This window comes from Mauremys reevesii, linkage group 16 (genome assembly GCF_016161935.1).
Source record: "Mauremys reevesii isolate NIE-2019 linkage group 16, ASM1616193v1, whole genome shotgun sequence".
NCBI lineage: Eukaryota > Metazoa > Chordata > Testudines > Geoemydidae > Mauremys > Mauremys reevesii.
The window spans coordinates 43,819,487-43,847,236 of record NC_052638.1 but is presented as its reverse complement, the minus strand read 5'-3'; the positions used below and the strand labels follow the sequence as shown (position 1 = coordinate 43,847,236).

The 27,750-nt window shown below is 49.5% G+C and overlaps 1 protein-coding gene across 4 annotated transcripts; it reads left to right on the top strand.

Annotated features, from left to right (window-relative positions):
- The first annotated feature begins 2,179 nt into the window (after positions 1-2,179).
- On the top strand, positions 2,180-25,733 carry IST1 (IST1 factor associated with ESCRT-III). 4 transcript variants are annotated; one of them, XM_039503208.1, is made up of 10 exons: positions 2,180-2,366; positions 16,290-16,389; positions 17,810-17,990; positions 18,517-18,604; positions 19,389-19,472; positions 19,868-19,978; positions 20,332-20,508; positions 21,529-21,617; positions 22,818-22,866; positions 24,466-24,651. In XM_039503208.1, exons 2-10 carry the CDS (start codon positions 16,302-16,304, stop codon positions 24,649-24,651), a joined length of 1,053 nt encoding a protein of 350 aa, XP_039359142.1. In that variant the 5' UTR covers positions 2,180-2,366; positions 16,290-16,301. The 4 variants fall into 4 exon arrangements, with proteins under 4 accessions (XP_039359142.1, XP_039359141.1, XP_039359139.1 ...); XM_039503207.1 differs by having other exon boundaries at positions 2,186-2,366; positions 21,529-21,621; positions 22,860-22,866; positions 24,466-25,733; XM_039503205.1 differs by having other exon boundaries at positions 2,189-2,366; positions 21,529-21,621; positions 24,466-25,733.
- Positions 25,734-27,750: the final 2,017 nt, after the last annotated feature.

Sequence of the window (27,750 nt, the reverse complement as noted above, 5' to 3'; positions counted from 1 at the left end):
GACCTACCTGGCCCTCTTACACAGGCAGTCTCACCTGACAAACCAGGGGTAGTTTTCTTTATAGGGCTGATGCTATGATACAGCACTGAAAATACCTCGCCTCTTAGCAATCTACCTGAGCCAATCTCCTTCCTGTGGATGGGCTCTAGACCATCCTATATTTCTAACGCAACCTCCCTACAACTCCAGGCGTAGGTGGCAGGTTATATACACCTGCGGTGCCCAGGCTCCAGGAATAGTCAGGGGCCAGGTGCCCTGCTCCAGCAATAGTTGGAGCTGGGTCTCTCCCCCAGCCCTGCCTGGATCGGGCCCCAGCCCCCGCGGGCCTCCCCACCCTGCTGCCCTGCCGTGTCCCTGCCTGGAGCAGGTCCCAGCAGAACGGCTGTCTGCTGCCCCAGGGTCCTAGCGCCTGCCCGCCAATAATGGCAAGGTAGGCTGCCCTTACCCTGAGCCTCTCCAATGCCCCAAACCCTCAGCCCCAGCCAGAGCCCTCATCCCCCCTGCACCCTAATCCTCAGCCCCAGCCCTCATCCCCCCACACCCTAATCCTCAACCCCAGCCAGAGCCCTCATCCCCCTGCACCCTAATCCTCAGCCCCAGCCCTGAGCCCCCCACACCCTAATCCTCAACCCCAGCCAGAGCCCTCATCCCCCTGCACCCTAATCCTCAGCCCCAGCCCTGAGCCCCCCCGCATCATGAACCCTTCATCCCCCAGCCCCAGCCAGAACCCTTATCCGCTCGCACCTTAATCCTCTGCCCCAGCCCTAAGCCCCCACGCAACCTGAAGCCCTCATCCCCCTGCACCCTAATCCTCAGCCCCAGCCCTGAGCCCCCTCCTGCATCATGAATCCCTCATCCTCAGCCCCACAACCCTCACCCCTGTACTGCCTCCTATTCCCAAACTCCCTCCTCAGAAGGTGCACCCCCTCCCCCTTCCCACACACCCCTTCCCAACCCCAAACTCAGTCCCAAAGCCTGCATCCTTCACCCCCTCCTGCACACCCACCCCCTGCCCCAGCCCAGAGCCTGCACCCTGCACCTCTCTTGCACCCTAATCCCCAGCCCAGGATCTGCACCCCAGACCTCCCCCGCCGAGCAGGGCCGGCTCCAGACCCCAGCGCACCAAGCAGGCGCGTGGGGCGGCATTGTCCTGGTAGGGCGGCATTTGGCTCCGGCAGACCTTCCGCAGTCCACCGGAGCCCCGGGACGAGCGGACCTGCCGCAGGCATGACTGCGGAGGGTCCCCTCTTCCCGCGGCTCCGCTTGAGCTCCCGCAAGCATGACTGCGGCGGGTGCGCTGGTCCCGCGGCTGGACGGAGCTCCCGCAGGATGCTCCACCGGAGCCGCGGGACCATGGGACGGTCCGCAGGCACTTCTGCCCCAGCCGCGGGACCGGGGAAGGGCGGCGGAATGTCTAGAGCCGCCCCTGCCGCCGAGCCCCCTCCCAGAGCCTTAGGCAGGTGGGGGCAGAGTTTGGGGGGGCGGAGTTGGGGGGTGGGTTTTGGGCACCACCAAAATTTCTACAAACTTGCCACCCATGACTCCAGGTGCTGTAGGAGGCTGGGGGTGGGGCAAGGTGCTGTCTCGGCGCTGGGGGGGCGAAGGGGGGTAGGTGCTGTACGGAGCTGGAGGCGGGGCCCTCCGCTGTACGGGGGGCGGGGCCAGGCGCGTATCGGGGCTGAGGGGGCAGGCTCTGTAGGGGCCTGTGGGCGGGGCCAGTCGATGTACCGGCGCTGGGGGCGGGGCCAGGCGCTGTACTGGCGCTGGGGGGCGGGGTCAGGTTCTGTATGGAGCTGTGGGCGGGGCCAGGCGCTGTACTGGCGCTGGGGGGCGGGGCCAGGCTCTGTACGGAGCTGTGGGCGGGGCCAGAAGCTGTATCGGCGCTGCGGGGGGGCAGGCTCTGTAGGGGCCTGTGGGCGGGGCCAGTCGATGTACCGGCGCTGGGGGCGGGGTCAGGCTCTGTACTGGCGCTGGGGCGGGGCCAGGCTCTGTAGGGGCCTGTGGGCGGGGCCAGTCGATGTACAGGCGCTGGGGGGCGGGGCCAGGCGCTGTACCGGCGCTGGGGGGGCGGGGCCAGGCGCTGTATCGGCGCTGAGGGGGGGCAGGCTCTGTACTGGCGCTGGGGGGGCGGGGCCAGGCTCTGTACGGAGCTGTGGGCCGGGCCAGTCGATGTACGGAGCGGGGGGCGGGGCCAGGCGCTGTATCGGCGCTGAGGGGGGGCACGCGGCCGTCAGTCCAAGCTCCCCCCCAGACCCCGCCCCGAACCTAGTGTCCGGCCGGTGAAGCGGGGCCGGGAGGCGGAGCGACACGGGGCTGGGTGACTCCACGGTCGGTCGGGACAGTGGCAGCTCCGATCCCTGCAGCAGGTAAAGTAGGGCCTGAGCCCCCCCTCCCCACCCCTCCTCTCCCCCGCCCGGCTCAGGGTCCTGCTGCCCCAGCGCGGCCCGGGGCCACAGGGCGGCGGCTCCGAGTCCCGCGGATCGCTCCGCCCGCGGTAGTGCTGAGGCTGCGCCGCCGCCATTTTGGCGCCTGGCTCCTGCTGCCCAGTCGCGGGGACCCGGCCGGTGAGTGGGGGCAGCGGGTGGTTCCCCCGCCAGGGCTCGTATCGCTGCTCGGCGCGTGCTCCGGGCCCGTCTGACAGAGACCCCGGCCTGGCCCCGGGCCCCCTTTGCCGCCCCCCCATCCGTCCCGGCGCAGGAGTTGCTGCCCCACGGCCGCCACCTCACTGCCCCGCTGGCTGGGGGCGGCGCCTTCCCGGCCCCCCGCCGCCCCCCTCCCGGCCTCTCTCCCCCCCTCCCGCCGGTCCCGACGCGGGGCCTCCCCGCTCCCGGCCTCTCTCTCCCCCCCCCCCCGACGCGCCCCCTCCCGCCTCCCGGCATCTCTCCTCCCGCCGGTCCCGACGCGGGGCCTCCCCCCTCCCGGCCTCTCGCCCCCGCCGACGCGCCCCCTCCTCTCCCGGCCTCTCTCCTCCCGCCGGTCCCGACGTGGGGCCTCCCACCTCCCGGCCTCTCCTCCCCGACGCGCCCCTCCTCTCCCGGCCTCTCTCTCTCCCGCCGGTCCCGACGCGGGGCCTCCCCTCCCGGCCTCTCCCCGACGCGCCCCTCCCGGCCTCTCTCCTCCCGCCGGTCCCGACGCGGGCCCGCGCCGCCCTTGGAAATGGATTTAAGGCCTGCAGACGAAGAAGGGCTGGGAACCACTTTGTCAGGCCTAGGGCAGGGCGGTGTGTTTGTACCGCGCCGAGCACCTGTGCGGGGTCCTGGGTCATCACTGCACTGCAGAGATCAGCGGCAGGGCGCCTATGGAGGGAACAAAGTGTGTGTGTGGGGCCTGGAGGTAGCTGAGCTTCCCGCTCAGCCACAGGCTCTGTAATGCTCCCCCTCCGAAAGTTAGGGGCAAGAGGCTGGGCAGGATCCCCATCTGTTACTCTGAGTTGTTGTTCCGGGCACCTGCAGCACCACTGGTCTCTTCCCTGCTCTCCTACCTTCCAGTTGCTGAAGTCCCTTTTGTCCATGGGATGATTTAGTTGCATAGTGTTATACTAAACTAGTAAAACCAGAATGTTAAAATATTCTTGTACTAGTTGGGAATAGTATTTCAGATATTTTGATAGTTAAGTAGATGACTTTACACTTTCTTTTCAGCTCTCCTTTATCACTTATTATAGTCTTAACTTACATTTTAAGATATTCAGCATAGGGTCTCATCTTCATTTGTCTGTAAAGCATGTGCATGCTATTTATGAAACTCTAGATAAGTCTTACACATTTTACATATATTAACCTTCTATTGAATACATCTGCATCTGGGATGGAATATGCCAGCAATTTTGCATCATCTACACCAGTTTTAAATGTGATTAATTCTTGGATACTTCATTACCAAAAGATAGACAGATTTGAGAAACTGTAGAGAAAAAGCGATTTGAGGAAATGTGGAATGAGCTAGGTGTGTGTTGGCTAATTGATAGTTAAGTAGTGGGAGAGAACATGAGTCTACAAGCATGTGACAAGGGTAAACATCAAGGAGGAAATGAAATTATTTAAAGAGGTTAAAAGTGATTCATGAGTGATGTAATGAAACTGAGGGGAAAAAATTGACTGTATATTGTATTGTAGACTATTCCACAATCTAACATATCTTAATGTTATTGTCAATCAAGGGAAATGGTAGAAGCCTAATTTCAGATTAAAATATGGGAAGTAATAGACAATTAATCCAGACAACATAAATATAGGGACCTATCTTTTACAATTTGTTAGATGGGTTGGGATCTGAGTATAGAGAATTCTTTCCTGGGTGCTGGCTGGTGAGTCTTGCCCACATGCTCAGGGTTTAGCTGATCGCCATATTTGGGGTCGGGAAGGAATTTTCCTCCAGGGCAGATTGGCAGAGGCCCTGGAGGTTTTTCGCCTTCCTCTGCAGCATGGGGCACGGGTCACTTGCTGGAGGATTCTCTGCAGCTTGAGGTCTTCAAACCACAATTCGAGGACTTCAGTAACTCAGACATAGGTTAGGGGTTTGTTATAGAAGTGGATGGGTGAGATTCTGTGGCCTGCATTGTGCAGGAGGTCAGACTAGATGATCATAATGGTCCCTTCTGACCTTAGTCTATGAGTCTACGTTGAAAGTAATATTAGGAAGGTATTGCAGTCTAGCCATCTTCTAATACAGTGTAGCAGCTGGAAATGAGGAGCTAGCACCATGTGACCAGGCAGCTGTCTGCGCCATCAGCAACCTCTGTTATAACTGAAAAAGATTAGAGGGGAAAATTAATTTTACTTTTGTGTTTGATAGTCACTTTCACTGTTTCCTTGGTTTTTGTGGACTTTTCACACGCATCAGGGAAGAGGAAAATGTGTCTGCAAATGACAAAATTTGGCAGGGGACTCAGACATGCCTATGATCGGAGCCCACTTCTAACTATTTTGTTTTTAATTGGCTAGATTTCAATTTGACATTGTCTGTGTAATAAGCCATTGCTACTTACGCAGTGTCATGTGTCTTACATACATACTGTGCTGACAATGGAAGAAACTGACTTAACAGATTTAAAAAATTTATTAAAGTGAATGTTTGAAATGAAATATACACGAGTTAAGAGGGAAGGTACTGTACATCTGGGGTCAGGCTTGGGTTCTGGGGGGTTACAGATATCGTTTGCAAGGATGAAAAGATACATACATATCACATAACTGGCATAGACCCAGATTGGGGTGCAAGAGTTTTAAAAGTGTCAGTGGATTGGTGGGCTTGGGTACGCCACCCATGGAATGAATAAGGAGTCCAAGTCAGTATCGGTGTAGCGGATAAGTACATGGGTGGGGTGCGTCCCTTGGTCCGTCAGGGAAGGAAGTGGGTTATTTCCCTGGTCGGCTATCTCGATTACTCGGTGTGGTATTGGCGGTGTCCGGTGATGTGTTCCGTATAAATGTCTCTGGACCACCTGATGGTGTCGGACACCATGAGTTGTCTCATGAGCCATGTGTAGCGTCGACTGACTCCGCACGCTCTCAGAACCAGCTCGTTGCGGGGGTCCCACGAGCCCAAGGCTCCATATTACACTGAAAAAGATCCATGGTTTAAATTGTCAAAAGTGCCTAAGGGACCGTGGAGCGAAATCAAGGGGACTTAAGCTCTTAAATCTCGTACTTACTTTTTGGAAACTTTACTCTGTCCGTTAATGTGTCTATTTTAAGGTTTTATAGCCTAGCTGGTTGCTATAGTAACTGCATCATAGCGAGCATGAGTCTTAACATGGATACCTCATTTAACCAAACACCCGCACCACCACCCAAATGCCTGTAACAGACAAATCAACAAAAACAAAGGCTTTACCTCAAAAAGGGAGGAGGAACCTGTCCAGTAGGGACTTTGCTATTGATATTATGTGGAAGGTGCTCAAAGTTTGTGGGGGTTTTTTTTTTTTTTTTTCCCTTCCAAAGAGGAAGATTTTGCAGCATCTCCTAAAGATGGTCAGGCTGGATTGCCTAGTTCATTTAAATAATGAAACGGTTAGGACACTTTGCCTGTAAAGCCAGATGGCTGTACATTCAACTGTAAGTTTAAAACAAGTGTAAACTTAAATTAAATATCAAATGTAAAATTATTTAAAAACATTGATTTGTGTCCATTGTGGGAGTTCCACCTAGTGGGATCAGAGACAGGTGCTAAAACAGGAGGAATTACCCTTTGAGCTGCAGAGACAGTTTATTGCCTCCTTCCTTGAAATCTGACCCATGCTGTGCTTGTAAAAAAAAATTCAGAATCTGAAACTTTGGCAGTTGGGTAAGTATGCAAATCTTCTAAGTATGTATACCACGCTCATCACTATTGGACAAGAGGGTTCTGTTAAAATATCAGAAGCTTGAGTTCGGGTCTTAATGGAATAATCAGTGTGAGAGAAACTAGAAAATATGTAAACCCCTCCACGTACTTGGGGGAAAGAGCAGTAAAAGTCATGAATCCCCTTTTACAGCATTATAAATGATGGAGGACTTTAAGCTTAGTCTTGTGTGACAAAGGAAGGAGTAAGAACAGCAAAATAAGGATAATCGACTTGAAAAAAAGCAGACTTCAACAAACTCAGGGATCTGGTAGAAAAAATCCCATGGGAAGAAAATACAAGGAGTTTAGGAGAGCTGGCAGTTTTTCAAGAAGACCATATTAAAGGCACAACTGGAAATTATCCCAGTGCAAAACAGAGAGAGCAATATTGGCCTCTTACTACCTTCCTATCAGGAGCTCTTTAATGACCTGAAATCAAAAAGGAATCCTACAAAAAGTGGAAATGTGAACCAAAAAGGGCTGTTGCAAAGAGGACAGTGATCCATGTTTGCTGAAGGCAGGACAGGGAGTCATGGGCTGTGTTCCCTCTAAGCTGCGCAATCGGACGGCTTCCCAGGAGTGATTCAGATGTTGCGCACTTGATTAGCAGAGCTGCACACATCCAGCAGCGGGTGTTCAGGTGCCTCTCCCCCTGCTGTTTTGCTGCCATGTTGCTCTACCCTCTGCCTTGAGCCCCTGGCCAGCTGCTCCTGGGACCTTCCTGCTGGCTGTGCTGAGTGGGGGGAAGAGGGGAGTGCTGATGTCAGGGTGTCCCATTCCCCCTGCCCCCCATCTCTGTAGAGCGGAGGAGAAGGGGACAGGGGCTATGGATCAATGTTTATAGTAGGGGTGCCGAGAGCCATTGAACCAAACTAAATCCTGTATATAATGGAAACCACTTCAAGTCAGGGAGTGCTGCAGCACCCCTCACACCCTTAGTTCCAGCACCTATGGACAGGGCTCAGGAGTCAAAGCAGGAGGGAGCTGCTGTGGTCCGAGGTCTGAAGAAGCCTTCTGGGCGGTGAGTGAGGGCCTTAGAGACAGCGTATGTCTCTCATAGACTTCCCCAGCAGCCAGCACACACAATCTCTCTCTCTCTCTCACTGGCTCCCCCTACCCATGTACCCCATCTCCACAGAGCAGCAGAGGGAGGACAGGGCCCAAGTGCAGGAGAGCTTTGAGTGAGTGACTTAAAGAGGCCACGCACAGCGTCTCTCAGAACGTCCCCAGCAGCCAGTGCGCGCGCTCTCTCATACTCTCTCTCTCTCTCTCTCTCACACACACACACACACACACACACACACACACACACACACACACACACACATATATTGTTGTTGTTATATCTTGGTACTTCCTGCAATGTGTATATATTCTCTGTAATTTTAGTCTTTCAAAATGTGTTATTTTAGGTTTTTTGACTGGTCTATGCATTTCATAATTTTTATTTCTCTCTTACAATTAAATTTAATTCTTTGAGTAGAGTTCTAAAATGCCTAACCTCTCCTGGCTGGAGTAATTATCGCTATGGTAATATAGGTTTTTTTGTTTCTACTGGTGACGCACCTCCACACATTACGTTGGTGCTCAGAACAAAATTTATTCTGCACATAGATGGAAAAAATTAGAGGGAACCTTGGTCATGGGTGTAATTTACAGTGAGAGAGAGGTTATAGGAAAATCTTTCTTTCTAACAATTGGGGTAATTAAGTTCTGGAACAAGCTTCCAAGGGAGGCTGTGGAATCCTCTTCACTGGAGGTTTTTAAGAACAGGTTAGACAAACACCTGTCAGGAATGGCCTAGGTTTACTTGGTCCTGCCTTGGTGCAGGCGGCTTCAGGCACTGTATTTCTATGATTCTGTGATGTGTTCCCACAAGGGTGCTCAGATGCTGCAGGGATGGGGGCCAGATAAGTATCTAAGATAGATACAAATTGTTGTGGACATGGCGTCATAATTTACGACTTTCCTTAAATAGGGATGTCTGATTCAGTTTGCCTATTCCTAAGGTAAGAGTGCTCTCTGCTCCATCAAACATCTTAGACTTTATAGCTGCTAGTGCTGTGAATACAAAATATATTACTTGTATTATAGTAGTGTTTGCGGCCCCATTGTACTAGACACTGTGCAAACCTGGAGTACGAGAAGACCCTGTCCAAAGGGTTTACACTCTACATAGACAAGATAAAGGGTGGAAGAGAGAAATCATTGGACGGTACCTTGTGTTCTTAGGACTTCCTTATTTTTTTAATTTCTTTAGCCTCGCGTGTGCAGCATTTTACAGGCAACAAGAAACACAAGTCCTTGGGGAGTTTACACTCTAAATTAGATTTGACATAGCAAGGGGTTGTGTTTAAACCAGTGCTGAAGAATGGGGATGGGAGCACAAGACTTGTATGCTGTCTGGTCTGTATTGCATTAGTCTCTGTCTCTGCTTTGGAATATGGCTAGTTGTAGTCCTAGCTGAGTAGAGCACAGAGATGCTATTGTGACAGGGTGTCTAGGCTCCCTGGCACTTGTGCTGCTTGCTGTTCATCTGACTTCTCTAAAATGCAAAATCCTATGTTAATAAAACATGTCCGCCTCTTTCTTCTCCCCTCTGCACTGTTTTCAGTGAAGAGTGTTCCTTCCTTCCTTCCCTATAGGCAAAGGAGCAGCAGCCTCTAGTGCTGCTCTGCTTCTCCTCTAGTATGTATAAAACCAAGCTGATCCACTTGCCTGTCAAGAGTTTTCAAGCCCTGAGAGAGGGCAAGGTGGCTCATCGTGATACCTCTGTGAATAATAATTTAAAAAATTCTGACATCTCTGCTGTACAAATCTCACTCATAATGTTGCAGTTCTGTTTTAATTTTAAGTTTTAGGTTTGAAAAAAGCAGAATGAGTGATCAAAACCTGTTCACTCACTGATACCTTTACGTGAACGTATTTGGATAGCTGCACCCAATGTGGTCCTTAAATCAGGAAGATAAATAGTGTTCGCTTTGTTCTGGACTCTGAGTTTACTGACAAGCAAAAAACATTTTGCAACCATTTTTTCCCTGAGTGGCAAAGCCATGTTCTTCATAGCAGGTAGGGGCAGGCAAACTTTGAACCTTTTAAATATAACTTATCCAAGTGCAAAAAAACTTGAAATGTCTTGTGTGGAAACTGATTCCCAACCTGACCACCTAAATAACAGCAAAAAGGAACTGTACCAACTTTTTGAACAAATTCCCTTCTGCCCTGAGACACAGCATAAGAAAGCTCAGCCCAAAGAGTAGGTTTTTTTTGGCAAGTTATTTGCCTGAAAATAGGGGCTTAGACTTTAAGTTCTTCCTGATGTTTAACTCCTCACACTCACATAACTGTTCCCATCCAAAAACACGTCAAATGAAAGTTATGGTTATGTAACAGTAAGTACAAACACTATGAAGAATTTTACCATAAGTAAAAGAATGGATGAGTATGTATGAACTTCAAGGGGTTTGGTCTTGAAGATGTCAGTTTCTATGATATTTAATTTCAGTACTTGACTTTCACATCTACGCTTGTGAAAATTCCTATTACACATTCCAGAAACAGCCTGTACTGACATAGTTACCAATAAACAAACATCACCCTTATTTTTTTGTTACTTACATTTGTAATTCATGCCACACCCATCACCATAAAGGCAGAGTGCCTCAATTAAAAAAAAAAAAAAAAAGTGAAACTCAAACAGTTATTCAAGGAAAGCAAAATATGTTGCTTAGCAGAGATGGTCTTTTGACAAAGGAGGAATAAAACTACTGATGTTTTGGAAATACTTTGTGGCTAGGATTAGAGTTGCCTACATGAGTGGTCTTTTGTACAGATCTCACTGTACTTTATATTGAAATATGTTTGCATATATTGCTAATATCTGCAGTAACTATGACTACATAACCACATTATAATATTGTAGCGGGGTTGATTGATTTTTAAATCAGTGATTTAAATCGCTGTTTGGGGGATTTTTTTTGTTGGTTTGTTTTTTGCATTTGTACTTTATTTCCATGAAAGGAAGTTTATTTTTATTGGTTGGTAACCACTCCCAGTCAACATGTTTTAACTACATACAGTCTGAACACAAAACCAGGTGGTCTTTGTTAACCAGGACAGTACATTATATCTAGTTATTTAAGTAACTATATAGCTTAACATACATTTATCCAGATTCTTTTAACGTTTACATTTTTATGTTAGAAAATGATGAATGATGCATTTCTTATTTCCTAAATGAATAATTTTATGCCTATGATTTGTGTCAAGCTCCATTTGGATGGAAATTGGAATTCAATCCAAAATGTGCATTTTAATTTTCTATTCGGTAAATAAAACTAACTTGGATACATAAGGAAAAATGTTTATCAAAACATATTTTACATTTAAAACTGAGTTCTTAAAGGAGGTATTCTCTCCAATTAGTGTTTTGAAGTGATTGTCTCTGATCACATCCATTAAGATTTTAGAACTAGCAGATCTCATCCTCTCACACCTAGCTTTTATTCATATTTTGGAAGAGGAAAATAATCTTTTCTGCTTTATCAGCTCCCAACTGGCTTCTTGACTTTGCATGAGCTAGTCATTGAACTGAACTAGTTGAATAAACCGAAATGAAGAAAATACTCTCTCTGAAGCTGCAGCTTTTGACAGCAGTAGCCTCTGCTGGTTTATCATTTCAGCAAACTGATTCCAGGTGCTTAGTCAGTCACCAGTTTCAGTGGTTTGATTTTCACATACTGGTGGAATTTTTTAATTTAAATTATTTAATAGATTATAGTACGGTTGGGTCTTAGCATAGGCGGTCATAATTTGAAACAGGTTTATATTTAAAAACAATTTTTAATCCATTTTTATCCACCCTTTATTGTACAATTATATTCTAACTATATGTAAGTGTTTATAGTACACCTCTACCCCGATATAACGTTGTCCTCAGGAGCCAAAACATCTTACCACATTATAGGTGAAACCGCGTTACGTTGAACTTGCTTTGCTTCACCGGAGCACGCAGGGCCCCCACCCCACTTCCAGCACTGCATTATATCTGAATTTGTGTTATAGCGGGTCGCATTATATCGGGGTAGAGGTGTACCATATTTATCTTGTACAATACATTTCAGTAGTATACTAAAGTTTGTTCAATGTGCTAACAAGTAGTCAGTTATTACAAATAAAATGTTTAATGTGATTTTTCACACCATAGTATCTCCTTTTGGTCTTCATTCCATCTGGGCCTCTGCCATGTTCTCTTCCAGCCCCTTACGCACACTTGTAGGCACATGCTTGTAGGCTCTTCTGCATACTTTTCTCTCTGGCTGCCCCAGGATGCCCTGCCCCCGATCCTCCTGTTTAGTTATCTGGGTTTCTTGTTCCCTGGACATTCCTCTACCACTTTTGGCTGGCAGCTCATATAGCTGTGGATGGTTCCTATTTCTTCTCTTCTTCCTCTTCTGTAGCTGTGACCCCCGAGTTCATGATCAGCTATATTTTTCTCCCACTCTATGGACTTAGTAAGGCCAACCAAAGATTTGATAAGTGTAATTGTATATCTGTTTCTGTGGCCTGATTAGAAACTCTTACAGCACATAGTGCTAACAGCTAATTTTGGGGAGGGAAACCCAAAACCAACCCTAGTCTACGTTCAAGACTTGTTCAGCTTTTCATTTAACGTCTGTTTCAAGTCCTAAAACATTTTAATTAGGAAGGGCATTCTTAACAGTGATGCTAATTAACCACTGGAACAATTTACCTGTGGATTCTCCATCACTGACCATTTTAAAATCAGGATTGGATGCTTTTCTCAGAAATCTACCCTAGGGATTATTGTGCGGCAGGTCTCTGGCTTGTGGCTATGCAGAAGGTCAGACTAGATGACCAACGTGCTCTTTTCTGACCTTGGAAGCGGAGTCGGTGACAAGTCATTCATTGTGATGTGATTTTGATTGATAAATATTTGTTTTAAACTAGGATTTTCATAGGGCCTAAGAGAGTGAGGGGCCTAACTGGCACCTCACAATGGTAAATGCTTCTGAAAACCCCATTCTTAATCCCTAACACAGTAATTGAAACCTCATTTAACCAAACAACTCAAGGCTACCTTATCTGCTGCTAACGATGCTTTCATAATGAAAATGGCCAAGACTTGTGCAGAGAGGCTTGTCCTTTCATCCCACAGATTGCTCGGACACATGCTGTCCTGCCAATCACAAACTGGTGGAACTCTAAGGCACCTCTTATTGTCTATGTAAGTGGAGTTTATTCATCACTGTTCACTTTGTTTACAGAGAAAATGGAGGTCTGCAGTCCCTCCTCCTCCTAGATGCCAGGTGATTGGCTGTGACTGGGACAGGGAGGAGCTAAATCAGGGTGTATACCAATAGGGTTTTAAAATATATATATTTTTAAACATTAAATACATTTTTATTTTTAAAAAAATCATTTTTGAAATTGAAATTGACAGCCTATAAGGTTTAAACTAGGTTCAAAGGGGGAAGGTGACAAAAGCCTAAGGGTAATTATGAGGAAAGGTGACTAACAGAGGGCAGGAAGTTGAGATGTGTTGTTAAAGAAAACTTTCTAACTACAAAGATGGATAGAAACTGGAATAGGTTACCAAAGGAAGTTGCAGAATCCCAGTCATTGGAGGTGGTTAAGAACACCTCTCAGGGATGGTCTAGGTCAGTGATTCTCAAACTCTTGTACTGGTGACCCCTTTCACATAGCAAGCCTCTGTGTGTAACCCCCCCCCCCCCCAATTAAAAACACTTTTTTATATATTTAACACCATTATAAATGTGGGAGGCAAAGCAGGGTTTGAGGTGGAAGCTGACAGCTCACGACCCCTTGTGGGGTCCCAACCCCCAGTTTGAGAGCCCCTGGTCTAGGTTTATTTTGCCCTGCATCAGCATTGGGGGATGGACTCAATGACCTCTTGAGGTCCTTTCCAGCCCTACAGTTCTATGATACTATGGCCTAAACTATTCAAGCAGTACATGTTTGCTGTAGAAATTTTAAAGAAAGCCAAACCAACTGAACTGGTGGAGGTAACTGGATAAGCACATGCAACGAGAGTGAGTGCCAAGCCAGCTTTTAGCAGCAGGAGACTCTCTTCCACAGCTGCAGAGAGAATATTTTCTTTATCAGAATCTTGCATCCTGGCAGGGGTTAGACCAGTGGCTCTCAACCTTTCCAGATGACTGTACCCCTTTCAGGAGTCTGATTTGTCTTCCGTACGCCCAAGTTACACCTCACTTTAAAACTACTTGCTTACAAAATCAGACCTAAAAATACATGTCACAGTACACTAGTGCTGAAAAATCATCATTTTCTCATTTTTACCATATAATGATAAAAATAAATCAATTGGAATATAAATATTGCACTTGCATTTCAGTGGATAGTATACAGAGCAGTATAAGTAATTGTCTGTGAAATTTTAGTTTGTACTGACTTCACTAGTGCTTTTTTGTATCCTGTTGTAAAACTAAACAAATATCTAGATGAGTTGATGTACCCTCTGGAAGACCTCTGTGTACCCCCAGGGGTATGCGAACCCCTGGGGTAGACTAGCTAACCCTTGCTGTCCCTTCTAACCCTATGGTTTTTGGATTTCAGTTCAGCTTGTTTTGCTCAATGACTAGCTCACTGAAAATTGAGAAACAGATGTGGAATTGAAAAAGCAGGAAATCTTGTTTTTATTCATAGATTGGAAGAGGAAAACAAGGTGTGAAAGAGAAGATTTACTAGTGCTAAAATCTTGAAGGACATGGTGACGAGAAACAATGAGTTCAGTTCATTAACTGCAGATAATACTTCCTTTGCTTAATAAATAATTTAGTTTTAAATACAAATATTTAATATGCTGGGTATAAGGTAGTTACTGAAAACCCAGTTTTTAAAAATGCAGGTTGTGTGCAATTTTAATTGAATCCTAGTTTCCATCTAAATAGAGCTTAACCCATCACAAAGAAAAAATTAATCTAGTAAATAAGAAAAGCGTCATTCACTATTTTCTAACAAAGTAAAAATCATGAATCTGAATATGTTAAGCTACATAATTGCTTAAAAATAAATGTATCAATGTAGCTTGTCCTCCTGGCTAGCAAAAATTATCACCAAATTGAGTTGTAAACCATCATGTTTTAATGGGTACCAAATAATGAGTCAGCTTTTCCTTGGGAAAGTACAAATACAAAACAAGATTAAAAGGTTTTATTGAAGTCAAAGTTTCATGCTTATGGATTCATGATTACGACCCTACTTCATTTGCAATATTGCAGATCCTGCGGTATTAGGCTTCCACCACAATTTTGATTCAGTGAGCTAGTCATTGAGCAAAACAAGCTGAACTGAAATCCCAAAACCATAGGGTTAGAAGGGACAGCAAGGGTTAGCTAGTCTACCCCAGGGGTTCGCATACCCCTGGGGGTACACAGAGGTCTTCCAGAGGGTACATCAACTCAGCTAGATATTTGTTTAGTTTTACAACAGGATACAAAAAAGCACTAGTGAAGTCAGTACAAACTAAAATTTCACAGACAATTACTTACTTTACTGCTTACATGACTATTTTACATACATTTTGAGGTTTGCAACATACACTTTTCTTCCCCATTAGTATTTCCCACCTTAACTTAGGTAGCTTTGGCAATACAGTACACCCTGAGTATAATGCCCTTCACAATAGCGAACCTTGGGCTATCCGAGCCCATCCCTGGATCCTACCTGGAATGGGCAGGGGCACAGAGCTGCCAGTGCTCAGAATGCCAAACCATTACATCTTTGGAGATGTGTTCTCTCTCTCTCCATCCGTCGCCCAATACTGTAGTGGAGTTGACACACTGGGCAGACTCAAATGCAAAAGAAAAGCACCGTGAAGATGCAGAGCAGAATGTTTTTTTCACGGAGTGTTCAAGGAAACGGCAGACAAACAAGGAACACGACAGGAACACTGAGGAGTGGGTTGCCAGACCAGCTCAGCAAGGACCAAGGTTCACGCAGCCCCCACTAGCCTTTATAACAGCAGTTTGGGTATTTGATGTGAAACAAGTGAATGTGTTATCAGCGCAGGGGCTCCCTCTGGAGGCATTCCCTATGTTTGGCCGTGAAGCTAAAGCACAACTTCCCCATACACATTTTTAAAAGATCTTGGAGAGTTTGGGGATTTAGCTGCCGTTCTACAGTGTTTTCCAGAGTTAGCAGGGATAGCAAAGCTACCACTGGCAATCTTGCATAATTCTGTGCATGCTGAGTGTGCAGTATCTTGGTACGGACAGGTCTTCCCAAAGCAAAGACGGGGCATGATGGAGACTACTGTAGCAGGCTGTACTGCATTAACATTCAGTGCCTGTAAATGTAAAAGACTAAAGGGATTGAACTTGATTTCTAAAGCAGTTGTTTTAAGACTTTGTCTTCTGAATTTTATATTGTACCGGTCACTTTTTTTGGCTGTAATATAGTTGAAGCAAAATATTTGGTTATCAAAAAAATTCAAAGGTATAACATACTACTTGAGTGTTTATATTGTTCCAGAAATTTTTTTGTAAACAAATAGGTTTACCCCAGCTTTTCCAAATTACCACAATTAAAGGTCCAGTATCACTTTTCTGTGATTTTTTTTCCCCGTGTCTTGTCCGCAGCTCAGCTGCAATTTGACAATCATCCCGCGATTCAAGTAGGGCCTTATTCATGATTGAAATGGGTGATTTAAGCCAGTCCACTCAGAAGGAACTCCTGTTCCCAGGCCTGTGGAGCAGGGTTATTCCACTTGAGGTGGAGTGTGGGGGTGCCCTGAAGAGGAAGGGTTGGGTGCTCCAGGGGGCTGTAGCACAAACAGCAGAACAGAGACTTTTGTTCCGTTCATGCCTTTCAGGCATCTAAGAGTTTGGCGAATTGGGCTGAAGGAGGCAGGGACACTTGAGGGCTGCAGGAGGCCCAGTGACCCTCCTTTCTTCTTCCTGCAGGAACTCGACATCATGCTGGGCTCCGGGTTCAAGGCTGAGCGTTTGCGAGTCAACCTGCGCCTGGTTATCAATCGCCTCAAACTGCTGGAGAAAAAGAAAAGTGGGTATCTCATGGTGGTAGCTGCAGGGCCAACTCTACCGTGCTCTCTGCCTGACCCCAGCACTCGCTGCTCTTGCTAATTGGGCCCAGCTGATTGTGCCAGCCCTGTTCTCACAGTTGGTGTTTTCATCTTGTTGTAAAAGTTTCAGTGCTTGAGAGGCTGAGGACTGGGGCAGGGAAGATGCAGGCAGCTGCAGAGCAACGTATCTGGGGCCCTTGGCTTTCCCTGGAAATAGAATTGGCTCAGGGCTTAAATCATGCCCTGTTCTCGGGGTGTCCTAGAACTAAGAATGGCCATATTGGGTCAGACCAAAGGTCAGTCTAGCCCAACATACTGTCTTCCAATAGTGGCCAATGCCAGGTGCCCCAGAGGGAATGAATAGAAGAGGGAATCAAGGGATTCATGCCCTGTAACCCATTCTGAGCCCCGGCAAACAGAGGCTAGGGACACCATCCCTGCCCACCCTGGCTAATAGCCATTGATGGACCTATCCTCCATGAATTTATCTAGTTCTTTTTTGAATCCTGTTATAGCCTGGGACTTCACAACATCCTCTAGCAAGGAGTTCCCAGGTTGTGTATTATGTGAAAAAATGCTTCCTTCTGTTTGTTTTAAACCTGCTGCCTATTAATTTCATTTGGTGACCTCTAGTTCTTGTGTTATGAGAAGGCGTGAATAACACTTCCTTATTTATTTTCTCCACACCAGTCATGATTTTATAGACCTCAATCATATCCCCCTTAGTCGTCTCTTTTCCACGATGAAAAGTCCCAGTCTTATTAATCTCTCTTCATATGGCAGCTATTCTATACCCCTAATATTTTTGTTGCCCTTTTCTGAATCTTTTCCAATTCCAATATATTTTTTGAGATGGGGTGATGAGACCTAGAAGGTGCAGAGTGTCCTGGGGTCTCCCCACTAATTCTTTCTGGCATGTGACCAGTAAGACACGACCTTGAGCTGACAAGATGGCTTCAGTAAAGCTGTAGCTGAAGCAAGCTCAAGGGTTACGTGAGTGATCATTCCTCCCTTGGTACAATGGCCTTTAACTCACAGCCTGGGGCTTGCAGGGGGGGCAGCTTCTGTGCCCTGAGGTGGAATCTGAGGGTGACCATGCTCTTCCCTCCTTAGACATTCAGGCAGAAGGATCCCTGTGTCTGGATGCCCAGTGCCCCCAATTTTATTATTGCCCACAGCATCCAAAGGTGTTCCAGTGCCTCCCAGAAAGCCTGGAATCCCTGGCCCCTGCCCAAACGAACTGGTGCTCTTGAGGGAGGCCTTGGATGAGGACGGGGGAGGGCTCTACAAAGCCATCGCCAGAGGAGAGGAAGGAGCTAGTGAATAAGATGAGTTCCAGTGCTGGTGGTGGCAGGCAGCTCTTGGCCACTGGGTAACCAGCGCTCATGCCTTGTCCTGTAGCTGAGCTAGCCCAGAAGGCAAGGAAGGAGATTGCAGATTACCTGGCATCAGGGAAGGATGAACGAGCACGGATCCGTGTGGAGCACATCATCCGAGAAGACTACTTAGTGGAGGCCATGGAGATCCTGGAGCTGTACTGTGACCTGCTCTTAGCTCGCTTCGGCTTGATTCAGTCTATGAAGTAAGACCTTGAATACAAAATTACCTGTGGAGAGTGGGGGCGAAGGACCCGCTGGGACCTGGGAAGGAGTTATCTACAGAGCAAGAGTTTGGCATGGGCTTCCCATGGAGGGGGGCTGGGTGTGTGAGTCAGTCTGCTGAGCCCTCTGAGGGTCTGCCTACACTGTGCTTAGACCCCCATGGCTGGTCGGTGCCAGCTGGTTCAGGCTAAGGGGCTGTTTAATTGCAATGTAGATATGCAAGCTTGGGAGGAGCCTGGGCTCTGGGACCCGCCGCCCCCCCGCAGGACCCCAGAGCCCAAGCTCCAGCCTGAGCCTGCATGTCTACACCACAATTGAACAGCCCCTTAGCCCAAGCCAGGTGGCAGCGTAGTGCAGTGTAGACACACCCCTAAAGATCTGCCCTGGCTCAGGCAGACTGGCACCTCTTCTGGGGAAGATAGGGGTGCCTCAGACCTGGCAGCTCTTGAGCTGCACACACAAGCAGCAGAGCTGGGGTGGGTAACCTATGGATTCGTGTCTCTGTAGGGATCTGGACACTGGCCTGGCAGAAGCCGTCTCCACACTAATCTGGGCTGCCCCACGACTACAGTCTGAAGTGGCCGAGCTGAAAATTGTAAGTAGAGCTGTGTCTGCAGTGCTGATTGTGGGGCAGCCTCCCCGGCCTTTGGGGACTGTTTACTGCGGCAGAGGTTTATATTCCCAGCCTGGGTGGTGTGGAACAAGAGATGGGTGAATCTCTGTGGGGAGGACTGCACCCTTGGGGTCAGAGTAGGGTGGTTGATTGGGGCACCCAGGGCATGGGAATGAGAGCACATCAGTGCGAAAGCCACCATGGACAGGAGTTGAGGTGTGTGTGGAATTGTGGGGAGGAAGCTTTGTATGTATTCTGGTTGTTTTTACCTTCTTTTGATGCATTGGGGGTTGGCCGCAGCTGGGGAGAGGACAGCCTGGGAGTCCACCAAGGTTGTGCAGAGAATCTCTTTCCTTGGATGGTATTTCTCGTTCACATGCTCAGGGCCAACTGATCACCAGACTTGGGGTCGGGAAGGAATTTTCTCCCCATTTTCAATTGGCAGGGACCTTTGGGGGCTCTTGCTTTCCTATGCAGTATGGGGTGTGGATCACCTGCTGGAATCATCTGGCTAGATCGTATCTAATCAATTCTCTGCCCTGCATTGGGGCACCTCAGTCTCTTCTGTTTTCCGTGACTCACAAGATCTTAGTCTCCTGAGAGTTGAAATGGCTTAGTGTGACTACAGTCACTGGGCTCAATATAAGGGCACCTGGGGAAATGTCATGGCCTGTAATAGACAGGAAGTCAGAGGATGAGCTGGTACTAAACTCTATGGAACCATGTTGTTCTGCTCAAATTGTCCAGAATTTCTTTTCCACTGCAGGTTGCTGACCAACTGTGTGCAAAGTACAGCAAGGAGTACGGCAAGCTATGCAGGACAAACCAGATCGGGACAGTCAATGACAGGGTAACGGCCTAGCAGAGAAGGCTAAGTGACAGGGCGGGGGCTGCATGTCACATACAGACACACACGTTGTTCCCAGGGTTCATGTCACATTGGGAAGTGCTCAGAGCTGAGATAGCGCAAGCAACCCCCCTTACTGAGATGTCGCCTGAGGCACTCCTGGGGCGCAGACTTGCAGCGGCATGAAGTATGCAGCAGAGCTGGCACTTACTGTTGAGCTGGCAGCAGCTGGAGGAGCCAGGCCACTGAGCAGAGTCTTCTTCCAGCAGCCCTGTCCTAGGGAGCAGCCTCACTCTGGAGCCCTTGCACCTAGCTGCCCAACAGCTGCGTGCCCGACCCAGGGATGCCAGCTCCTGGCTGCTGCCATGCTGGCTGATGGCTCTGTCCCTGTGTTCCAGCTGATGCACAAGCTGAGTGTGGAGGCCCCTCCCAAAATCCTGGTGGAGAGGTACCTGATTGAGATTGCGAAGAATTACAACGTGCCCTATGAACCTGACTCGGTGGTGATGGTGAGTGGGGCTGAACTGGAGACCTCTGAGCTGGCATCTTCCCCTGCCACTCTTCTGACAGCCAAACCATCTCCCTCATTCCTCTGGCACTGCCATGTGCTTTGCAGCAGCCCCCACCATGGGCTCCTTTAGTGGGCATTGAGGTAGCCGTGAGCTCTGTCCTCTCACCTGCTCCATATACACCCCTCTCACGGGCGTTGGAGTAGCCAGGAGCCCTGCCTCTTGTTCCCCCCTTCCCATATGCTGCTGTAGCAGGCACGGGTGCCTCGCCTAGTGAGTGGGGTCACCTTGACACTGCAAAGGCAGCCATTGGCTCTCTGGGTTAGCAACACGAGCCCTTTCTCCCCTCTCAGGCTGAAGCCCCAACTGGTGTTGAGGCAGATCTGATCGACGTCGGGTTCATAGATGACCAGAAGAAAGGTGGACGTGGAGGAGGGGGCGGTGGGTTCACGGCCCCGCTGGTTGGTCCTGACGGAGTAGTGCCAATGCCTATGCCCATGCCATCGCCCTACCCACCTATAAAGGGACCGGTGAGTGTGTGTGTCTGGCCGCCCGGGAGCCTACGCGCTGACTAAAGGGGAGGCATAAGTAGTGGGGCAGCCTGCTAGCTGGCGGGTTTGAAGGATGTCTGCGGGTGAGGCGCTGCCTGGGACTGAAGACACTGCCACTGCCCCTTCCATAGGCTCCAGCAGCCTTCTTCTGTCTTAAAAGAATGAGAATCCTGCGGGAAGAGAGGGTTCTCCCTTCTCTGACTGTCGCATGCTCTCACTGGGGCAGCAGCTGCTTGAAGCCCTAAGCCCAGACGGGCTGAAGAACTCGGGTAAGTTCTGTTAGGAGGTGAACACAGAGAAGAACGGGCAGGATCTCTTTGTGAGCCAGTGAGGGGAGGGGGAAAGGACCAGAGGTCTTCAGGGGAAACTCCTCCTCCTTGCCAGGCCTGTAGGATGGAAAGAGAGCGGGGGAAGGTTCTGCCTCTGACTGTGGAGCCTGATGGGCTCTCCACAGGGCAGGCGAGCTGTGAGGCAGGCCAGCCACTCAGCAGCAGGATCCCATTCCCAGCAAATGCTCCATTGGTGCCTGTGTGTGTTCTGCCTGGATAGCCTGGGCCTGGGCAGTAAACCTCTGGCCATTCAGTACAAGCCTGGAAGGGTCTCTGCCCAGGTTCCCGAAGAGAGTCCTGCATCATGCTATGGCCCCTGCATGTGGGTGGAATGCTTCAGGAGCTGGGGCCGTGGCATGCTCTCCTCTCTTGGCCGGATAGCTGCGTGCACTGGAAGATGTCATGTTCAGGTTTTAGTACCTGGAGGCACTGGATTCCCCATGGCATTTGATCTGGTGAGTAAAACCATTTCTGGTGCGCTGAGGCTGGGCTTGCCACTGGAGTGTCAGTGTCTGAGGCATCTTTGAGATGTTTTCTTGGCCAATATATATTGTTCAATGCGTTTCCAGACACGACGGTGATCACTGATGATACAGTGAAACCCAAAGCTGCTGCACTGTCCCACCGGTTCCACCCTTGGCTCTGCTGACTTTCCTCTCCCCACTTACAGGAGATCTTCAATGGAGTACCTGTGGGGACTTACCAGCCTTTTACCAACATCCATCCACCTCCGATCCCAGCAGCTCCCCCAACATATGAGTCTGTAAGTGCCTGAGCCGCCTTTATAAGCAGCAGCAAGAGTCCTGAGAAGAGGGCAGAACAGAAGCCAGAGGGAAGGCAAACTTTTTAATTGAACACTTCCTCCTCCCAAACTGCTCCTTTGAGTGGCTGGCTCTGGCACTGCTTGCATTGCAAACTCTGACGCGTGCAGTGCCTGAGGCTTCCCAACTCAACCCAGGGCGGAGAGCTGGCCTCTAAACGCTGAGCAGGTGTTACTCCGTGGCCATGAACTGTAGCAGACTCTCCTGAGCTGCCATGTATTTAACAGGCAGACTATAAAGGGGCTGCATCTTTCCACCTCACAGGTTTGCCATCTGCAGCCACCTTTGGTGTTTGACTTATCCCTCTTGGATCAATTTAATATTTAACCTTAAAGGAGAATTTTGGCTGACACCAGCTGATATGATTTATACAGAACAAACTCTCCCCTACTCCTCACCGAGTCGTTCAGGGGACAGGGAGGGAGAGTTCAGCTTTGGCCTTTCTGAGCATGCAGGTGTGTGTGGCTACCGTGGCCTCACCATGGCTTTTCTTCTGTCCTGTGGCTACATCCATGTATCTGCCCTCGGACTGTACTGAGAGGGATGGATGGGTGGCTCGGTCCCGGAGCATGCTGGCTCAGTGCCCCTTGTCACAGAAATGCAGTAGCTGCTGCTTGGAGCTTTGTGCCCAAGTTCTGTTCGCTTGGTGGGATGGGGCATTATCTAGAGTGGGTTCTCTCCGCGCTCCTGGCCAGACCTCGGCCCCACATCAGGTGGGAACGTATGTGGAACTCCAGAATTTCCTGGCTGCATGTGGCATAGCTTCTTACCCCTGCCTTGTGAGGGAAGAGGACCAGCTTCGGGGCTTGTCTTCTCTTTCCCCACCTGATGATAAATATTTCAGTTCTGCATTTGGATAAATCCTAGCGATCCAGGTTCCGCCGAGGACAGCTGTTCTGTCATCGGGGCTGGAGAACATGCCCCTTGTCTCAGGAAGGGAAGAGAAATGTATGGGGCACGTCTGTGCTGGCACTGGGGCTTACATGTGACTGCTTCTCATCTGAGCAGGGCAGAGGGAAGCTGCCCGTCTCCACGTGGTGCGGGTGCTGTGGTCGGTGAGGTGCACCTGGAGGCCGGCCCCAGGCATTGCTTGCTTGGAGTCAGGTCTAGGTGTGTAGTGACCGTCTATCTGTTGCAGGTTGATGACCTTAGTACTGACAAGGATGTGTCTTCTGCACAGGTGGCTGGTGAGTACGCCAGGGAGGCACTGGGGACCAATGACAGCCTGGGGCATTGGTTCCTGGCATCACTAAGAGGAAGCTTCTCTCGGGGGGGAACAGTGTGTCTGGTTGGAAACATCCGCCCAGAAATGGAGCGGGCTGTGAGTCCAGACTGGAAGCGTTAACACATGGGGATGATTCGGAGTGGGGTGGCCGAAAGGAGCAGGGGGGAGTCAAAAGCCCAAGACTATTCAGTTCCCAGCAGAGAAGAGTAAGGTGATGAGAGCTGTAAAAGGAAAGGAGTGGGGTAGATATATAATGTAGTCACTGATACAGGAGAGGGCCCTGTGGGCTCTGGCCTCATCTCCATGCCTGGAAGTAAGGCGTACGTTTTTAGTGGTGAGAGTAATGAACCATTGGAAAACCTGGCCAAGGGCTCTGATGGACTCTCCATCACTGACAGTTTTTAAATTGAGAGGCGGTTGTTCTAAAAGCTGTGCTCTAGGACTCATCCTGGGGCAGGTCTCTGGCCTGTGCTGCACAGGAGGTCAGACTAGATCTGTCTCCCTTCTGAATCAGTAAGAACAAGGGGGCACAGAGTGAAATTAAAAGGCAGCAGTTTTTAAACTGATACCAGGAATTACTGAGCTGCCCACATGCTTCAGAGTAAAAGCTCATTAGCAATTCCCCACCAATGAACAATTAGATGCTATGTGCATTTCTGAAGCACCCTCCATCATACTGGTGTCTGGACACTCAGCAGGGGCATTGACCGTAGGCAGAGATGGGATTCCAGATTAAATGGGACCCTTGTCTGCTCCAGCCTGCTGCTTCCAGCAGTGTGGTGGAGCTTTCTGTGCTGAGGAGGATAGTCCAAATAGTTGGTGGTGAATGCTGATGTGTGGATTGGGCCCACAAGAGCTCTGGGGTTGGGCTCATATGCCCCTGCTCACTTGGCATTCAAGAGTTAACTAGGTTTGATATGAAGCACACTTTGGAGAATGTGACGTTTGTCTCCTTGGGCTGGCAGAAGGGATGGGCTTCCGGAATTCAGAAACTCATTGGCCTGGGACTTACATAAGAACGGCCAGACTGGGTCAGAGCAGAGGTTCATCTAGCCCAGTATCCTGTCTTCCAACAGTGGCCAATGCCAGGACTTATCTCTATTGTTCAGGGCAGCTTGACCTGCAGAACTAACTATGCTAGCACCTTGTAGCAGGGAGTTCTACCTCCTAATGTGTCAGTTGTTGGCTAGAGACTGACCCACCTCCACCTACTCAGCCCACCCATGACCAGGAGTGTTCTGCCATAGAATGCAGCTTCCTTCAAGTGTCTTCTATGATCTATAGGATCATTCTCACCTGAGACCTGTTGGGGTTCCCCAGGGTATCTGAATGCAGTTGGAGCCATGTGGTTCTGCTGAGTGCCAGATGCTGTGCTGCACCGTGGTAGCTTTCTGGTGCCAGGAGCCTCAGTGCTAAGTGTGCTCGCTCTAAAAATGTAGGAGTTCTGCAGCCTTTCTGATAGGTGTCCTGGTTTGCTTGGCCTTAGCTTCGCCTGGAGTGGGGAGCCAGGATAGGAGCACTTGTCCATAGCTTGTAACTCTGGATTTCTCATCATAAATAGGTCCTGGGCCTAAGCCAGAAGCCTCTACAAAGCCAGGAACTGGCGCTCCAGATATTTATGATAACTTTGTGCTGCCCGAATTACCATCTGTGCCCGATACACTGCCAACGGCATCTGCTGGTGCCAACACCTCTGCGTCTGAAGATATTGATTTTGATGATCTTTCTCGGAGATTTGAAGAGCTAAAGAAGAAAACCTAAGACTGACTCGGCTGTAACCAGTGTGTGGTCTGGGAGCTGGGACCATGCTGCTTCTCTGTGAAACAGACTCACATAGAAATCAGTTTCCTGTATTAACCTAAAATGAATGCTCTTTCTCTTGACCGCTGTTCCTGCTGTACTTATCCCAAATGCTGCTGTCCTGGTATCTGCTGCTCCAGGAGGGGAACTGTGGGTGATCCGGTAAGACTGGAGCAGGGAACAGCTCTGTCAGTCAGTAGTTCCACAAGCAAGTCTTGTTCTGCCTTCTGGGTGTGACTCCTGGTTCTCTCCATGGCTCTTGCAGTGTCTCCCACAGGGATGGGAGAGGGAGGGAGGATGAAGAATGACAAGTGTGTCTCCTTATGAATGTGGGTCCAGGTGGAGATCACCAGAGGGTGCCCACCCCACACATAGGGCACAGAGAGCTGAGGGTGATGGAAATCCTCTTTGAAAGGGTCACTGAGCCTGCTGCTCAGGCTGAGATGGGGAATATCATGGCAAGTAGAAGTAGGTGCTTCCTAGAGGTTTTGCTGCCCCTTATACTTGCCAAGTTCTCCTGGCTCTGCCGTGGATCCAGTTGCAGAGTTTTTCTAAGAAGCTGATGGCCTTGTTTAGTCCCACTGGATTCTCAGGGAGCCCTTTGTGGCCTTTACTGCTTTCTTTGAGTGGGGGGGTTGTTTCCCTTTCACAAGAGGGCAGTGCTGTACAGTCTCTCCTGTCTGTCTTCAGCCCGGATCTGTTGGGAGCGCACACTGGCAGAGCAGCGGATAAAGAGCAGGGTTCTAGTTGGGTGCTTGGCAGCAGCATTACTGGTGCCACTGGACTCAGCGCAGCTGAAGATGCTTGTGGCCAGACCAGAGATCAGTAGGCAGAGCTGCATCATTCTCCATCTACCCTGTCGCTAGCCAGTGCTGCTCTTGCTCACTGGAAAGGCCTTTAGAAGATGACTGTTGCTCTCTTCTGTGTAATGTACCTGTACATAACATTTTCAAACAGCTTTTCTTTAATGGTTTTTGATTGGTTTGTATCTTGTAGATTAGTTCCTAATAAAGTCCAGGACCACAAGCGGCTGAGTCTGAAAGGCTGCGTGTCATCAGGGGCTGGGGGGCGGTGAGCGAAGCCACTGCCCGCTCCCCTGGGGAAAGGGCATCTGTGTGGAGCTGAAGTGGTGGCGCTCTCAGAAAGTGATTAGCTCTGCACAGGGGCCTGCGGGGCCAGCCAGCAACAGGCTGGCTTGTCATTCATGGGCACGTTGTGGTTAGCCCCTCCTGCTCCTGCCTTATGGTAGTTGACGCTTTCAGCAAAACATAAGAACATGGCACTGGAACTGACCTCCTGGGTCATCAAGTCCAGACCCTGTTACCACAGGCAACCCTGGCATATTGGATTCCATTTGCAAAGATATCAAACTACTTAGTGTAGCGACGCTCAGACTGCTGTGGTTCAGGAGCCAAATTAGCAATCAGCATCACCCAAAAGAGCCACAGTCGTGTGACATCATTGTGTCATTTACTCTAGGGCAGTGATCACCACCCAGTCGATCCCAGAGACGCTCTTAGTCAATCGTGATCTCCGGCAGGGCTGCCGCGAAGGCAGGCTCCCTGCCTGCCGCAGCCCCACACTTCTGGGGCCTGGGGTGGGGGTGGGGTCTCTTTCTGCATGCTGCTCCTGCCTGCAACCACTGCCCCCACAGCTCCCATTGGCTGGGAAGAGGAAGCTGTGGCCAATGGGAGATGCAGGGGTGATGCTTGCAGGCAGGAGCAGTGTGTGGAGCCATGTGCCCCCCTCCCTCAGGGGCTGCATTGGCCCCTTCTGGGAGCAGTGTGGGGCCGGGGCAGGCAGGGAGCCTGCTTTAGCCTCGCTGTGCCTGCCAGCTGAGAGCCAAGCAAGGTAAGTGCTGCCCAGCGAGAGGCCATACCCCAGCCCTGAGCCCCCTCCTGGAGCCAGCACTCCAAACCTCCTCCTGCACCCCAGTCCTGATCCCCTGGCCCAGAGCGAGTACCTCAAACCCCCTCCTGCACCCCAGCCCTAACCCCCCTGCCAGAGCCAGCACCCCGTTCCCTCTCCTGCACCCCAGCCCCATGCCCCAGCCCTGATCTCCCTCCCAGAGCCAGCACTCTGCATGCCCTCCTGCACTGCGAGCCTGGAGCCCCATCCTGCACCCAAACACCCTCCCAGCGCCCAACCCCAACCCTCTGCCCCAGGCTCAGCCCAGAGCCCCCTCCCACACTGCAAACCCCTCGGCCCCTGCCCTAACCCAGTGAAAGTGAGGGAGGGTGGGGGAGAGCAAGCGATGGACGGGGGGGGGTGGGGTGGAGTGAGCAGGGTGGGGCCTTGGGGAAGGGGCAGGGTAGATCCTGGGTTGCCCTTAAATTCAAAAAGTGATTTTGGGTGTAGAACAGTTGGAGACCACTGCTCTAGAGCTATAGATGTTTAAAGAGGTGGATGGGAAATATTTAGTTACATATATTCTCACCGTAAAATGAGAAAGTATTACTATCTTATCAGCTACAATTGGTTAATAACACACAAAGCATCCTGATTTGTTAATAAGTTAGATTGGTTAATAACTAAATCAGTGTTTTAATATCCTGTGCTGCAAAGAGCTACAGGAGATGCATTAAATTACTCTTGGGGGAATTCTGTGCCAAAACATTAAAAATTCTGCATATTTTTTGTTGAAAGTGGCATGATTATATTGTGTATTTTCAATTATTTTGGTAATTGATTTCAAAATATGTCACCAAGTAGGTCTGTAACAATACAGACCAAAAAAAAAAAAATTATAGTAAAAATATTGTTTTACATATTCCTTACTGGGTATATTAACACAGAACTTTGAGTGATTCATGTAAATTACAATACAGAACTGTATTTCCTGCACCTGTAAGAAGCAGTGCACAGGTCTGGGAGAGTCAGGGGTAAGGGAGGAGCTGAGGAGCCTGGAGTGAATTTGGAGGGTTGTTGGGTTTGGGTGGGAGAAATCCAGAATAGGGTTTTTTTGCAGGGGAGGGGCAGGATTTTTAGGGAGTTGGGGAGCTTCCCTCATGCAGACCCTGGCTCATCCCAAGCCTCTCCCATTCAG

Bases quoted from the DNA above. Each gene is read 5' to 3' on its own strand.
- IST1 (XM_039503205.1), top strand. From the start codon at position 16,302: ATGCTGGGCTCCGGGTTCAAGGCTGAGCGTTTGCGAGTCAACCTGCGC. The intron at 17,991-18,516 runs GTAAGACCTTGA...GTGTCTCTGTAG, and splicing joins GGCTTGATTCAGTCTATGAA to GGATCTGGACACTGGCCTGG. The intron at 21,622-22,817 runs GTAAGTGCCTGA...TATCTGTTGCAG, and splicing joins CTCCCCCAACATATGAGTCT to GTTGATGACCTTAGTACTGA.